General features: G+C 39.7%; 1 protein-coding gene across 1 annotated transcript in view; it reads left to right on the forward strand.

Moving 5' to 3' along the window:
• STK32B (serine/threonine kinase 32B) overlaps positions 1 to 16,838 on the forward strand; it is a 179,100-nt gene that overhangs the window by 90,781 nt on the left and 71,481 nt on the right. Inside the window, exon 4 of the mRNA XM_037384961.1 lies at positions 3,169 to 3,342. Coding sequence (XP_037240858.1) covers positions 3,169 to 3,342 — 174 coding nt within the window. The remainder of the gene's footprint in view (positions 1 to 3,168; positions 3,343 to 16,838) is intronic.

The following is a 16,838-nucleotide window of genomic DNA, read 5'->3' on the forward strand; positions in this document are numbered from 1 at the left end:
ACCTGCTTAACATAAAAATCCCAACCAACTTCTGATTTTACTTCAAAAACCAATCAGCCCTTTTGTATGTCATTTGCCTTTGAGCAGATAAGAAGCTTACAGAAGTAAAATTACAGTGCTTACTCAAAAAACTAATCTCCACTCGGTTGATTTGCCACCAGCCCTTCCCTAACCTGCAGCAATATTTTCAAAGTTTCATATTTCCTATGGCAAATATTTCACTTGTCAATTTCAATTCTTAGACCAATAAATCAAACCCACATTTCTTGAAACATTGAAAAAGCAAGAAGCTAAAAGGGAATACATCATTTCTTATGTAAAGGAAGAATACTGGATTTGTGTAGGGGGGAGGGACAGAGAACTAGACTACTTGTGACCATGACAAACAAAACGGGTCAGGAGCTGGTACACCATGTCCTGCAAGTTCTTAATGCAGAGCAGGAGCAACAGCATTTGAAACCCACCTGCACAGAGGGACCCGGAGTAACTCTGTAGAGGAATGAAGCTGGGTTAATTAACATTGATAATATACAGCTGTGGGCTGGCTTCAGGGGCGGTGGGTTGGCTGATGTAGATAAGGTGCAGCTGTGGCTAGTTCTGTTAAGAGGTTGGGCAGCCAAGGAGAGAGCAAGCGCACACATGTGTGCATGCCCGTGTGTGTGTGCGCGTGTGGCCTGGATGAGGAGAGACTAGAAGTCAGCAGAGGGATTGGCGTGAAGAGTATGCTGGTATGAGATGGTAAAAGACCTTGCTGTAGCTTGATAGTTTGGAGAGTGCTGTGACACAACTCCTGCCTTGTTTTCAAATTAGAAACCTGTAACTGCAGGAGCTACTCAGTAGAGTGACCATCAGTTCCACAGACCTGCTCTTTGCCATGTCGAAGCTCTCTTCTAGGTCGTAGACACATAATTTCACCGGGATTAACTCATTTACCTTTCAGAAAAACTTGGCGTGGTTTTGCAGCACATTTAATTACATTGTGGTCTGATCCAGATAGCTGGAGAAATGCCATCCATGCAGGTTTGACCCAACTGGATCGAATGTGCAGGGAAGACATCATTATCCCTGGCTATTAATGATGTCTGTCAGGTGTGATATAATTAAGAGTAGGTGAAGAAGTCCTGATATACTGAACGTATCCATTCACAGTACCTGTTCTTTCCAACGGGGCCCATACAGTTTATATCTTAACTACACCACTATACACAACACTTCTGACAGGACCAACAGAGTTACCACTTCCACTGACATGTAAGCCTATGATTTTAGACATCACGAGTGCTCTTTAGTCTCAGACTAGAAACAATATTTCACTTACACATTTAAGTAGAGATTTCAATCCATAATTTTAATTTTGGATTTTTTTTTCTTTTTGTACAGAAAGGAACCAGACAAAATGTACACTTTACTCAAGTGGTAACTGAAGGAAAAAAACCCATCTCTCATTACATCTGCTCAATGCTACAACTACTTTAATTAAAATAATATCAGTGTCAAAAAAGAAAAAAGTATCTTAAACATAACTACATATTTAAGCTTTCCTTTTGCAATTGCTTCAAGCTCAGTAATGCACAACATTCAGTGTAATTTGAATATAATTGAAGACTTCTGGTTCTTTTGTGTGTGTGTGTGTGTGTGTTATGAAATTCTGAGTCTCTGGAGGTGAGCAGACACCATGTGACACCTACTTTACTATTTTGCTTCAGAGATTTGGCTTATTGAGAAGTAAGCTTAATGCAAATAAAATGGCTTTCCCCTCCTGGCATTTGGCAAGCATGCAGAAATGTAACAGAAGAGCAGAGTACCTAGAGACACTTGCTTCTCAGAACTGTGTTCAGAAAGAATAGCAAGCATTTAAATTCAAAATGAACCATCCGTGACAACCCTTAAGCAGTGCCTCATTTCAGAAAGTGCAAGCCTGGGAATGAAAGTGAAACTGTCGTTTCTGTCAATTAAATAACTACGTAAGTGTCAATTAAAATAATCTAATAAAGATTTTTCTGCCTTTAGGAGGAAGGTGGGCACAGATTTTCTGGAAGCCCACTCTTTTTCATTTCCTTAGCATATATTTCACAGTTCAGGAGAACTGAATCACATCTGTAGCCAGCATAGTTTACACACCTCATGGGAGTAAAGGTGATGGAAGAGGCGCTATCATTGTGGATCACCTCTCACCAGTTCATATCTACCATTGGATATGAATTCTAAAGCAATTTCCAAGAGAAGAGTGACTTCATGGAAATAAGGCATTCACCATTCCCCATTTGGGAAATCTAAAATACTGTATCTTAGACAGTTGCATTCAGAAATGAAAACCAGAGAGTTTCTGTCAGTTTACTCAGATCAGAAATAAACAGAGAAAGGGCAGCACAGCCAAGGTAAGTAGAAACACGTGGCAATTCCTGCTTGCCCAGGCACTATGTATACACTGTACACTGGCTGGCTACACCTTTGGATTTACAGGATTTAAATCAGATCAGAATTTGGTCCTCAGAGTATTCAACAGGCAGTTCTGGGAAAGGAGCCAGAAGAATTCAGTCAGTAACCATGAAGACTCTGTCATTTTATAAGATATAAGTTGCAAACTGAAAAAATATGTATTGTTAGGCAGTAAAATTATGGTTTTATTTCTTATTGAATTTGAAGCTGCCCTGCAAGCTGTAGAAAACACTCAGCTAATAGAACATTGTGTGCATTTATTGAATCTGGAAAATACCCCTGGGACAGCAGCTCTCGTATCCTGCCAGGATGCTTTCCATAGGCACTGAGCTACAGTTGTACATGTGTGAATACCAAGTGTGTTTCAAGGCCTTTCATTTCATTGCTGCTATTTTGTAAGCTGTTTTGTCAACCAAATGGGTATATGGTTATTAAAAATATAAACACCAGAAAGGTGTTTTAAATACTATTTTATCCACATTCAGGTGTTAATCTATAGTTAAAGCAAGATAGTAGTATGGCAGCAGTTCAAGCTGTGCTTGCCTTGAATATGCAGAGCCCTACACAAAGTCTGGTTGCAGAAGGACCACAGCAGTAAGAACCCAGTGTCTGCCTTTTGAGCAAATCATGGGCTTCCCATGGAGAGACCTACTCACTGACAGCTGCCCCAGGGCACGGCTCTGGCTGTGTCACCAACCCTGAGAGCTCAGCTGTAACTCTTTCTTCCAGGTATTCCTTTCAAGATGAAGAAGACATGTTCATGGTGGTTGATCTCTTACTGGGAGGCGATCTGCGTTACCATTTGCAGCAGAATGTCCACTTTAATGAGGGAACTGTTAAGCTATACATTTGTGAGCTGGCGCTTTCCTTGGATTATTTGCAGAGATACCACATCATTCACAGGTGAGTGAACTTCATCTGAGGGATGGGTTGATACCTTTTGGCAGAGCAGAGGAATTTTAGCACATATCTGATTCCATGGTTCTGTTTATTCAAAACTTCTGAAAAGTTGTCCTTATTATCCAAGGGTGGAATTTGGCTCTGAAAAGGGGTTTTTAAGTCTTTTCTTTCTTCCTTGAGCCATTCAGTAGCCCCATATCCTTCTCATACTACTCTTTTATTCTTCTGATCTCATATTATGCTGTATGGTTTTTACTATGGTCTTTAAACACTAAACACAACCCATAACAGCATCCCGGCTGCTTTTAATTTATTTTTAGTTCTCCAGTGCCCCAGTGTTCCCAAACACAAAAATGTTGTAATCCAGTACAACAACTTCACAGAACAACATCATGGAAAGGTCACAAAACCAAAGACTGAGAATAAAGAATTATTTGTTTACTTGCAGAATCTGCATGAAGGTCAGAAGGAGGAAAAAAGGTGGGGAAAAATTAAGAGAAATAGTAGAAATAAATTTGAACAGGCATAGATGGTGCATCCTTTTTGCACTTCTTATATTACAACAATCTGTTATTTTTACTGTCTTATAGCTGGCAAACATAGAATTCATGACAAAAAAGGTGTCAAGCATCAGTGTCTGTTTTCCTTCAACAATTTGGCGTTTAACTGAAGCAGCAGGGTAATGTCTTTTTTTATGTTAACACAGCAACTGTGAAATTACAAAATTATGGACTTGAGCCTCTATTTTACTATTTTGGGGCTGAATTCAGGATATTCCTTCCTGATTTACAGTGGTCCAAATAAAAAAAATGATTAGTTTTTTGTGTTACTGAAGCTGGATGTGACTTTCAGAGGCAAAACTAAACTAAGCTGTGCCATAGCATCAGAGAATTGTAGAATCATTTAGGTTGGAAAAGACCGTTGAGATCATCAAGTCCAACTGTTAATGCAGCACTGCCAAGTCCATCACTAAACCATGTCCCTAAGTACCACAACTATGTGTTATTTAAACACCTCCAGGGATGCTGATTCTGTCACCTCCCTGGGCAGCCTGCTTCAACGCTTGACCACTCTTTCAGGGAACAAATGTTTCCTAATATTCAGTCTAATCCTCCCCTGGCACAACCTGAGCCCATTTCCTACTGTCCAGCTTGTTATCTGGGAGAAGAAACCTACCTGCCCCCCACCTACAACCTCCTTTCAGGTAGCTGTAGAGGGTAATAGGATCTTCTAGTGTCCAGTATAAACAAGTTCCTTCAAATATATTATTTGAGAATTTTCATCCCATTCAGAGCTGCTTCATGATTTTGCAATAAAGAACTAATAAAAAGCATGATCTGACTTTCTGAAGAGGGAGGGTCTGTATAAAATCTCTCTGATCTGAGGTACAGTGGTAGATGGGTGTTCTGTATTACTGAAACTGTACAAGACAAAATTTAAGTAAATATTGCAGCAGTTGTTTTGCTTGCAATTAAAACACCCACAAACGTTGCAAGCAATTTCTGAAACTTTGTACCTTTAACACACTATTATTATTTTAGTACATTTCCATGTATTTTGCATACGTTTTCCTTTCTCAGTGAATATTTTAAAAATGGAGCTCAGAATTTCAGCTGACCTTTGTTTCTATGCCTTAAGGAATGTTGACGAGCATTTTTCTCACCCTCATTTTAATGTTGACACATTTTATGCAAATAAGCTGTCAAAACATTCATAAGAGAATCCAGTTCATAATCAAAATTTGTATTTTGCTACAAGCCTATGACTTAACAATGTTTCACAGAAAGGCCTGTGAAAGGTGGCAGATATCTTGAGAGAATGAAGGTCTGCATTGAAGCTTTTTATATTTTTTGTGACAGTGTCTGCATTGCCATGGTCCAGCTGTGAAAATGGGCAAGACACTTTGTTCTCCTCTGTATTAATCATGACTAGTACACCCTTAATTTTGCTTAATTTTCTCTTTTGCTTTGGTTGTAGTGTAAAGTGACATCATTGGCTTCAACACTTGTTGATTCGCACAAAGGCAGGGGAAGGCATGGTGTTTCCTGTGGTGTTTACTGATTTCTGAAACAAGATTAGCTTGAGATAGAGAACTGTTGCCTACCTTCTGTATAAATGGAGAATTTAGGGCTATTTTTGCATACTTAGTGTTTGAAATTACACACCTCTTCTCTGTCTTGAACAGTGGCTACCATAATGCGGTGTTCAAAAGTAGGTGGTGACATGTTTGTGGGAAAACCTGTGAAAGAAGGCGGCCAAAATAATGAGTTGCTATTAACTCAGCCATCATCTGAGTGCCAGACTGAGTGTGTGCCAGGTGGACACCTCCACTTTGCTGTTTGGAGGAGCAGCCAGGCAGTGGCAGAGGTACCAGTGCAGCCCTCTGCGCTCTCCTGACCTGACTGATCTGCATTCACAGAGCTGGGTAATAAAATTTATACCAAGTTCTCGTGGTACCACCAATTCCCTTGAGCTCTGCTGAGCAAGCTGTGCAGGCCAAATTATCATCTCATAAAAATCCTAAATAAATGTCCTTTCCTAGGGTCTGGAGCTAGTTGTTGGCTCCATGTGGGGGTAAGTTCCAGGCTTTCATTTTTGCTTTCACTCTACACCAAAAGTTTTCACAAAAACAGACGTGTCAAAATACCTGTTTCTTAGTCTGTGGCTAAGTTAGCTGGTAAGTCACTGGATGGTTAGCTAGGATTATTGTTTAAGGTATAAAAGATCTAGTTCAGGACTCTGCTGCATTATAGAAGAGATGTTTATTTTGAAGCTGGCAGACCTGAGATCTGAGTGTGGTTCTGCCACTTCATTGCTTACTGCCCAAATCACCCAGATGTGGTATGAGGAGCCTTTTGCCTCTCATCTTCCCACCAATTACTGTAAAATCCCAAATGACCCACATGTCAGTGAACATGTTATTTAGCCAGGAGAGTCCCAGCACATTCTGCCTTCTGCCTCACCGTCATCTGGAACAGCACTCTGTGGGACAGGTCTTCAGCTGCCATAAATCTTTATAGCATGGCTGGCATTAAGAGCACAATTGTGATTTAAATTAGCTCAGGAGCTGAGCCAGCAGAGATGCACAGTGAGGAGATGTGTAGCCATTACCTTATCGTTGCAAATACATTGTCTCAATCAGAGATGAAACCAGTCAGCTGGTTGGTGTTTATACATTGTGGTAGCAGACCTCAGCAATATCATTGTGACCAAGTGCTTCCAGGCAGCACTCACATGCCAACCTACAAAACTGTATTAGATCTTTCATTTTTAGATGAGTGCATTGGCAGAAAAAAAAAAAAAAAAAGGTTAGTGAGTCACAGAGTCATTGAGAGATCCCCCTACTAAATTCTGTCTGGGCTACAAAGAAAGAATAGTTGAATGATTCATCAGACTGGGTATGTGGATTTTCAGATTGCGGTAGTATGAAGAGCTGAATATATGATGTGTGAGTCAGGAATTTAACTCCTCCTCAATATTTACAGATGTGTATGAAACGTGTTCAGGTTTCCATTACTATTGCATCTGGCAATATGACAGAATGTTTTTTTTTCAAAATTAACCTGTAGCCCCAGGATTTTGCTATAAAAGAAAGTGGTAAGGAAGGGGACAGGAATTATCAGGCATGCATGAATGGATGTAGAAGTGTCCAGATCAGTGCTATGACAGTTCCTCTCAGAGATGCTTTGCACTGACTCTGTATTTGCTAATGTGGTTGGTGTTGTGTACTTCGAATGTGGTAATCATTTCAGCAACAAAAACGTTTCTGCGTGGGCAACTTTAAGCATAAATAGTGTAAACCCAACTGTTGTTCTGGTGTGTTTATGAAACTTGTCATTTTTATTAATCATATCCATGTATATAAAATCCATATTTTTCACACACAGTCCTGCAATAGTGCATTTATTTATTGTGGTGCAACAATGAATGCTGCACTGTGTGTCTCACAGCTCTATTGTAAATGTTTGCATTTACATAGAATTCAGCCAGAATTATAAAAAAGCTAAAAAGAAAAGTTCTAAGTTTCAAGCTATGATTTGAAGACTATTCTGGGCAAATTTTTCACTTGTACAACAGCTAACTTGAGATATCTCTAAATTGTTGGTCACTGGTGATGGCTACATCACAAAACCTGATTTCCTCACAGCCTTGCTGTAATAGTATTTTATCTACAGTTCTTAAATGAAAAAATAATACTTTGAAAGTTGGATGAGTGGTGTCTATTATAGACTCTTGGATACAGTACACACAGAAAGTCTTCTGACCGTTCACATGGTCTCATTCATTCTCAAATGTTGAATCAAATCCGGCATTCTGCTGTTTCAAGACAGTATGACTAAACACATTCTTTCCAGCACTGCTTGTATAACACCAGTGAATAATGTGTTGGACAAAAGTTTTCCCATCAAAGGCTGAATAAACTTATTTCAGCAATGAGTAACTCAACATCCTCCTTTCACAAAAGTTGCCGTTCATAGATTTCAATAAAAACACCTGCTTCCTTACCAAAGTAGGCTGCCCATTTTCGTTCAGCTAGTTTTTCCAGCAGTAGCTCCAGCATTGTTGTCTCTCCCAGGATGCTCTTGCAGCTAGCGCCTTGGCTCAGAGCAACGCTGGCCCTGCGGTGCTGCGGCTGCTGACCAAGTCACGCGCTGGTGCCAATAAAATTATTTTTCTTTTTTCTAAGGGGGCAAGTGTTAACTGCATTGCCCTTACAACTTTTCATCGTTGTTTGGCTCTGTCGGTTTTCATCTGCTCAGAAAGTAGGCTGGATGTGGCAGGTGTCTGGAAAGGAAATTACAGCACAATTTTAGGATACTGGACTAGATGTTTGATCTGCATGCCCAGGGCTTTTTTATTTCAGGGTGGGTGTGTGTGTTAATGCAAAACCCTTTGTCTGTGTATGTGTACATATACAAACATACATATAAATTTTCAGTTGAAGCACAATATGACTGGAATCGTTCCAGCTTGGCAGGCCTGTGTGGCTACTGTGATCACCACTCTCTTTTCCATTCCTGCAAATTGTGCTTCCAATGGAGAGCAGTACCAGGAACTATTGCAGCTCTGAACAGCTACTCAACAGCAGTGCAGGGTGGACAAAAGCTAATGGAAAATGGTGACAAATTGAGCATTACATTTTCCTCTTCCAGCTGATCCACTGCAGAGTAAGGGTGTCTTGCTGTTACCAGCTAAAGAAGATGTACTCTTCTTTCAGCATGGCTAGGCAGGGCTGTGGTGTAGGAGATGCCTGTTCATTACCGCCGAGCCTTTCAAGGTGTCCAGCACTCTGGCGAAATAAGATGTCTAAATGATTAGACTCTTCCTTAAAAGGAGCTTTCCCAGTCTCACTTGCGACACCATACACCAAAAGAACAAACTCTAATCTAGAATGTTCCCTTCATAACACTGTTCATTTAGCATGTAATCAGTAAATAGGTTTGGAAATTATTTGAAAATGGAAATTTGCCCTTTGTTGTTCTTGACAGATGTCACAGGTAGAATAGTGCCAACCTCAGATTTAGCAGGATGCTGTTCCTTACCTATTTCAGCTCATACTAGTAGTCTTTTTCTTCCTGGTGAAGAACGAAGCAGAAAATGTATTAGAGTCTGAAATAGATGAAATAGGAAAAAATAACCATAATATGACTACTATTCATAAGTACTACCAAAGATTATGACAAGTCAAGAGGCCTGTCCATTGAATTTTCTTAATTTGTCTTCCCATGTCTATTATGTATCATTTTACTATGTTCTTTAAACAAGCCCAAGCCCACTTTATTTCCAAGGATAACCTGCAGGAACTGAGCAATGAGTGACAGAAGAGAAGCAAATTAGAAAACATATCAAAACCAGCCAAAAAAACCCCACCATGCAAACCACAAATCACAGAAAACCTGCTGAATGCTTATGAACCAGCACTGATCAAAAAGAGAGCAATTCATAAATTGTAGGCATAAAAGGTATTGAAATTTCAGTCATGTTCTTAAAAAAAGAATTAGATATCACAGGATATGAATACGCAGAGAACAAGCCTTTCAACTTTTGAACAGAGTTCTCTACCTACAAGAACAAATCAATTTTACTTCTGTTTGGCAACAGTAAAAGAAAAAGTTATTTGATATACCAGGTGACATACTGCAAATAAATGAAGTTGATTTGGAAACAGACAAAGATTTCAATATCCAGAGGCTAAATCACTAATGAAGTAAAACTGCCTATATTGGGGAAGAGACACAGGGAACATTGAGATGCATGATGCCGCACCAGGTGCTCCAGTCCTGCCACTGGCAGTAGTATATTCTTTTGTTGTAGGCACAGCCCACTCTCCCTTCATTAGTCAGGTGAAATACCAGAAGACACCCATCACACCCTCAGTCCTTTCATACCCCATTGCGGAGTGATCCTTGTTCAGTCAGCACGGGGTTGCTTGGTTCCTTACAGTTTTCAAGTGACTAGATGACGCTTCCCCTTGACCCTTCCTTTCATCTTCCTCCTTCTCATTATTGCAAAATTGTAATAATGCGCTTACATGAAATATTTTGTTTAACCAAGGAAAACTCATCTCATAAGTCCTTCATAATTTTAAATGTAGGTGTCTGGTCAATGTTAGGAGAGGGAAGATAGGAACTGTAGACTGAGCTTGGCCAACTATCCTTGCATTAGGTGAAAAACTTCCAGTGACCAAAGATAAGCTAAGTCAAGCCCACCCTAAGTGTTTGTTTCTGCTGTACACAGCTCCAGAGAATGTGTCCTTCTCTAAGAAAAATAAGTTCTGTGATTGTAGTTAGTTTTCTTATTGCTTGCTTCTCTGTTTAAAAATGGCAAGTTTAGATATAATGTAGACATAGAGGAATGTATGGCATGCACCTAGAAGAAAAAGTTATGTCTTACTAATTCTTCTATAATGCAACTAGAAAGAATTTCAAACAATTTTATCTGAATTGTAATTATTACACAGTGATTTAAAGATTTTTCCTGAATCCTTCCTCACCTCTCTGTCATTTAGCTGCAACCAACAAAATAAACATGAAAAATCTCATTTTTTCTGAAACTCTAAAATCACAATGCCATCACTAGGGTATTGTTGACTTATACGTGTCTGACTTGCTCCTACTAGTTGTAGCTCTATACTCCTCACTACTGGAAAACACAGCTCTCTTGCAGCAAGATAAAGCATTTCCATAGAGGGAATCAGCACTTCATGCTGTTCATGGCTAGGTACACAAGAACAGGAGACAGCGTAGAGAAACTGGGACCCAAGCAAATTCAGATTCTGCCACATCAAGGAGGTACAAATCTTTTTGAAGATGGTCAACAAAAAGCTACTAGGGAATTACCTAACACAGATGCTGCAGTGAGCATCATAGCCAGCATCCTGGAGATACCAGTAGGTCCTACTGATGCCTGGGCTCAGCACAGCCTTTTCTGTAGACCATGCTCGTAGGAAAGACATAAAGTCCATGTAGATATTCCACCAGTGTAGTCCACCACTATGCCAGTGCCATGCTCTGCATTTCCCACTTTCCAGTCACTGTGACAGAGAGAATACAGTCGGTTTGGCTCCTGCAGGGTGCACCCCCACCTAAATCAGCTGCCATCACCTGTCTGCATTACTGTTTTTCCCCTCCTTCTGCTTTTCTTTAATTATCCCTTTATGTTAACATGCCTTTTAGGAAAAGAAGTCTTACACAAGTAGTCTTCAGGGCACATATGTATTAAAATACTAAACATCCCTCATCTCTGTGAATTAGCAGCCTATTGATGGATAATGAAATTAAATGGTTTTCTTCCTTCCTTCCCCCACTCCTCAGTATTAAAATTTTGGTCATGAATCATTTTCAAGGATTCAGATTCTGAAGCAGAGGGTGCTGACAGAATTGAAGCAGAGATCTATATTCAAGATTATCTCAGGTCTCCATCCAAAAATCTGATCTGATTTATGTTCGTTTTCTGCTTTAGCACACTGCTAGTTTCTTTGTGGCCAATGCAGTGTGTTATCAGAGCTACCGTTCTTTCACAGAAATCCATTACAAATTTTTGTAATGTTGCTTTAAAGTTTCAAGCGATTTTGGTGTAGGCATCTGCTCCTAATTTATGTGTACTTGCAAAGACCACTGTATTAATAGTATGTTGATATTGTAATTCTAAATATAATAACCAAGAGTATTAATAACTACATTTAAGTAAATTTGAGTAAGTAATTACAATGATTAGGTGTTCCTTTTAGAGAGGCAATACAGTATCCACAGTATTAATTGCCCGCCTCATATGGCACTGCCTGGCTTACCCTAGTTTTGTGACCTCTCACCCCTCACCTGCCATCCCAGGATGGTGCTGCTGCCCCGACCTCCCCGTGCCAGCTGGGAGCAGAGGAGAGGCTGAACAAAAGCTCCTCTCACCAGCAACATCAAATTAGCAATGGAGTGAAGTCTTAATTAACAGTGGAGAGAAAAAGAGCTAACCCCCTCTGATACATCATTGATCCTTTTTTCCAAAGCTTTGGTGTTAATGTTTTATTGAAAGTATTTCAATATGTTTGCATCTTGGAAATTTCACATCATGACTGTACACAAGGCATATTCCCTCCACTGAAGTGGCAGATTTCTATGCAATGTGCTTGAGGCATTTTTTTGTTTGTAGTCAGTGAAGAAATTGAAAATCTTTGAATAAAGTATGTGCATGGAGAGAGGGAATATGGAAAAAGACTGTAAATTTCAGGCTCAGGAAAGAATGAACCAATAGCAACATATGGACAATTGCTTCTTTCTCCAGTTTCGGCTTTAATGGTTGCAACATTTTTTCAGCTTGGATGAGCAATACATACATAAAAAATTCTATCATTCCCTTGGAGATTTTCTTGCAATGTAAGTTTTGTTTTAATATGCAGCAAAATAACAAAGACCTAAGGAAACATTTACATTATTTCCTCACGACTGCTGTAGTCTTTTATATCTCAGGAATTGAGCAGATTGTCCCTGGTGTGGTAGAAGGCATTTAGTTCAAGTATTTAAGCTTCCTTCATGTCTTAGAAATGCATTCAGCAGCTTTCTGTACAGCTTTGATATTTCAGGTGAGATGTGGCCTGCTTTGTACGATTTTTGACTTAGCAGATATACAGAGGAATGAGAAAGAGTGGGAGTTGTAACACTGATTGTCTGACAGAGTTTCATCTTTGAAAACAAATCATCTGGTGGGCAGGAACTGTAATTAAGGTACAGATTGCCATGAGATTTGTTCTGCTGAAATTGCCTTCTCAATTTTTTTTTCTCTTGCATTTATTTTCTATATCCTTTTTTAGGAGCTGCTCAGGGCACTGCATCGAGGTTATTTTCAAACAATTCTGTATCATCTGTGAAATCCTGTCCCAACTCCCCTGGATGGGTTTTACAGAGGAGAAAGCACAGCTTTAGCTGTATGACAGACAGTCCTACTGATGTGCCTCTGCTTCTCCCAACATGTGCACACACAGCTTACATTCATCCCCAGGGGAATTTCCTACTGATCCACTAGGGATAATTGCACTTCCCTGCAGCAGAGGAGACGAGGCAAGCCTGCAATTCATCTGTTGTGGTGTTCTTGCACTTGCAGAACTGCTGTCAGCTGGGAAAGACCTTAAATTACGGTGCCAAACTGGGACCTTGTAAGGTAGGAACAGCACTTGGTAGGCAGTACACTTTCAATGAACCAAAATTTATCACATTAGATTCTGGTGAATTTGGTCACTTTTTACACTGATGATCAAAATAATTTTTACAGTCAGGCTAACAAGTATGAGAAATAACCTCTCTCCAGTGGCTACAAGTTTTTATTCAGTCATTTAATTGTTCATCTTGTTATACACATGAAACTCTGGTGCTGTTTTGAATGCAGAGGAGTTGCTTTCTAGTCTAATGATTAAAAACAATACAAGGCTGGAGCTTCTCATTTTTTTTCCTTTCACAGTGACTATTCTGTGTATAATCATGTTATAGTCTCGCGGTTTATTTCAGCGATAGTCTTATTGCATATTTCACACTTTTTTTTAGGTTTGGGGGTTTAATTTTGAGCACGGGTACTTCAGAAGATAAATATGAGTTTCTTATGATAAAACTGTGGGCCATCTTTCTTTACACAGATATTATTTTTACTCTGCTGTCAGGTTTAGCTCAGATTGCAAGCATTTCTTTGGTTCAAACCATATTTTTCTCTGGCTTTATTCAGTCCTTAAACTTGGTTAGTTTTTAGTAAAATCCAGCACTGCTTAAAATCTCATCTTTCTCTGTAGTTGTTATCATTCAATGTCAAATGATGTGCAATGGAACTGGAATGATAAAAGACACCACAAGAAAAATAACAGCACAGAAGGTATCATTTTTTTAATTTAACAACCCTGTCAGAAAGTCTTATACTGAGCTTTCAATGTCTGGCCCATGAGTTCACAGTTTGGACCTTCAGTGGACATGGATGATTTTTCAGCCAGCTGAGCAGCTACACTTTGGAGAGGCAGTAGCAAGAAAAAAAGAAATTGTTGGCAAGATACATGGGTTTGAGGGTACCAAGAAGTAAAAGGACACCATCTACCTGTGTAAAGTGTGGAGGACATGTCCACAGGAGCACTGGGAGGGCTGAAGAAGGACCAGGGAGTGCAGAGTGTGGTGTGGGGTATGGACAAGGGAAAGCTGCAGTGGGGAGGGTCAGACCCTAAAAGCCAAAATCAGGAATGACCAGAGAGAGTGCAGAATGTGGGAGAGAGGCACCATGAAGTCAGAGGGTGCAGTAACATGGGAAACAGGGGTTGATGCCAGTGTATGAATTCCAGGTCAGAGGGGTAAGGCTTACTGAAGTCTGAGTGGTTTTGAGTATGGCTGTCTTGGTCGTTGTCAAACAGCTTTATTCACCGACTGTGAAAAACTTTGCACAGAGTTCTGCAGATAAGAATTAATACACTGGCATAAAAATCAATCTCTCTGTATATTCCTAGAAAAAGTGCTGATGTGGGGAAATGCAGATTTAGATTTGCTATGTTGCTCTCTCAGGTTGCTACAAAAATTAATATGTGGTCCTCTTTAAAAATATCAGATCAATAGGCCTACTTAATGAGTGTCAGAAGTTTATTTTGAATGCAAGTCAATAAACAATAATTGACTTATTGTCAACAATCAATAACAATTACTAATATAATCACTTAGCCAGACTTCCCGAGTGGAAAACCTATTGCCAGAATGCTGTGTTTCTTAGCTAATTAAATGTCTCAGTTATCTAGACTTCTGCCTATAAAATCTACAGAGACTTGCAGCTTGCCTCTTAATTTGAGGTACTGCAGAATTTTCCCCTGATGATGCTCCTTAAACTTTCTTCTGCAAACCTACTCAGCCACAGAAACACTCTACAGATGGACCCTAATGCAAACACATGCACTTACACATGTATAGAGAGCTGCACAGTAATTAAAGTACCAGCTTGTTTCCCTGAGTCCCAGAGTACCTCTACTGCTGAAGCTAAGAATTATGAGCATAGAAATAAGGATGTCCATTTCCAGCCAACAGCCTTTTAACCTATAATTATTGTTTAATATTTGCTTTTGAAAGATACAGTGTCAAAAAGGAATTACCTATGAGATCTAAAGCTGAGAAACTGAATTTCTTAGTTGTCTATATTTTTGAACATATAATAACTCTTTAGTTAATGGGAAGATTGGTGGTGCTCAGTCACTGCCAGCTCTTCCCTCTTAAGAAATACTTGGTCACCAGTTTCCTTACATCACACAAGGTTGTATCTCCCTGAGATGAAATGTGGCTCCAGTTGTACAAAAGCAGCTCTGTGTGGCAGTGCAAGGTTCCCTGGAACCCACAAACAGCTGGGCTTGTGACGGCCACCTGTCTGGTGGGAAGCAAGGAACCCCTGGGCTTCTTGCTCAGACCTCCCCCTCTTACCTTCACATAGCTAGAAGACCATACAGAGCCTCAGAGGCTTTCATGTTGTAATAAGGAAGATGTTTTGTCTGATGGCAGCAATTAAAAAAAAAATCTTAAGCGTGCAAGGTATTTTAACTACAGAACAATTTATCATGTATGAAGGACTGGGTTCTCAGTGGTGTGAGATGACGTCAAACAAGACAATGAGCGCCAGAAGTGTGACTCCTGCAAGAGGCTTAAATATCTGCCTGTGCTTCTGTGATAACACATTACAATAATTCCAGTTGAGAATATCCCCAGTTGTTTCCTAATTCCACACAGCATGCAAGAAGTTTCTTATGTTTTTAAAAACTTATTCCACAGTTCACCAAGATCAAAATCCAGGAGTCTGTATTTTTTTAAGTTGGCTGCCCAAGCCAGTGGATACCTATTCAACACAGCCCAATGGAATCCAAAAAGCTATTCAGTTCTTCCAAAAATAGACAGTCATCTGAATGGCTCTTCACACTCCAATGACCATGTTGTTTATACATCCATTGAATATAAATGCGGATATAGATGCCTAATTCACAATAGGACCTAATCCAAGTATCTTAATCTGAGAGCTGAATCACATTTCTATTTTCAGTTGAGTAAGCAGCAAGAATAATCCTTACAATAATTTCAAGGCAAGTAGTTACTGTAACAGCAGTTTCTCTGCTTTAAACACACCTTCACCTATACTATATTCTTACCAAGTAATCTTCACCAGGATGTTGCTGCTACAGTCTGTGGATTCAATTGATATTGCTAGTCCTTCAGTCCTTATTGAGGTTCATCAGGAGGAGTTGAAAAATTTGGCTGTTTGATTCCAAGCACTTTGTTGTTGACATCTCTTAGAACAGGGAGACGTCTCAAAAAGGTGGGGCACTGGAGTATGAGTTGTAGTTAGGGTCAAATGTAGCCTGTCAAGTCTCACCTATCTTAAACAGCAATCTGCATGAATAGACATGTTTATTGGTGTGTGAGTTTCTTTGTAAATGTTCCTTCTTGAAAACATCCAAAGTTATTCTCAGAGGTAAATTATTACATTCCTTTCAAGGATAGGTGAGGCAGGAGGGTAGAAAAGTGTCATGAGACTCCTGTTCAAAACATTAAAGATTTGTTGGAAGGAGAAAATGCACCATAAAATCAGATATTTGCCACTCTATTTCATAGAATTCACCTGTTGGTGGACTTCACAAGAAGACCTGCCAGCTGCTACTGACATTTTAGGTTGTAGCAGGTCAGGGGTTTTAATCATTTACCAAATAGAATTTTCTTTTCAAGCGTAGGCTCTGCATCTCCCATCCTGGTCTACTGCAGCTAATTTTCATGTGTATTAAATCTATAAAACCACCCAGAAGAGGAAGCATATGCAGGACATCACAGCTCACTTGACTGTGGAACACATTCAGCCTTCCTCTCTGTGATATGTCCTGGTTGTGTATATTATGAAGTCTGATGCAGTCAATTTGAGGAATAAAGCCCCACATACTTATAACCATGGCTCATGGGTACGAGCCAGCAGGAGATAATAGCCACAGTGAGGGTGTTGTGATTTAACCCCAGCTGGCTACCAAG

Source organism: Falco rusticolus, chromosome 1 (genome assembly GCF_015220075.1).
Source record: "Falco rusticolus isolate bFalRus1 chromosome 1, bFalRus1.pri, whole genome shotgun sequence".
NCBI classification, from domain to species: domain Eukaryota; kingdom Metazoa; phylum Chordata; class Aves; order Falconiformes; family Falconidae; genus Falco; species Falco rusticolus.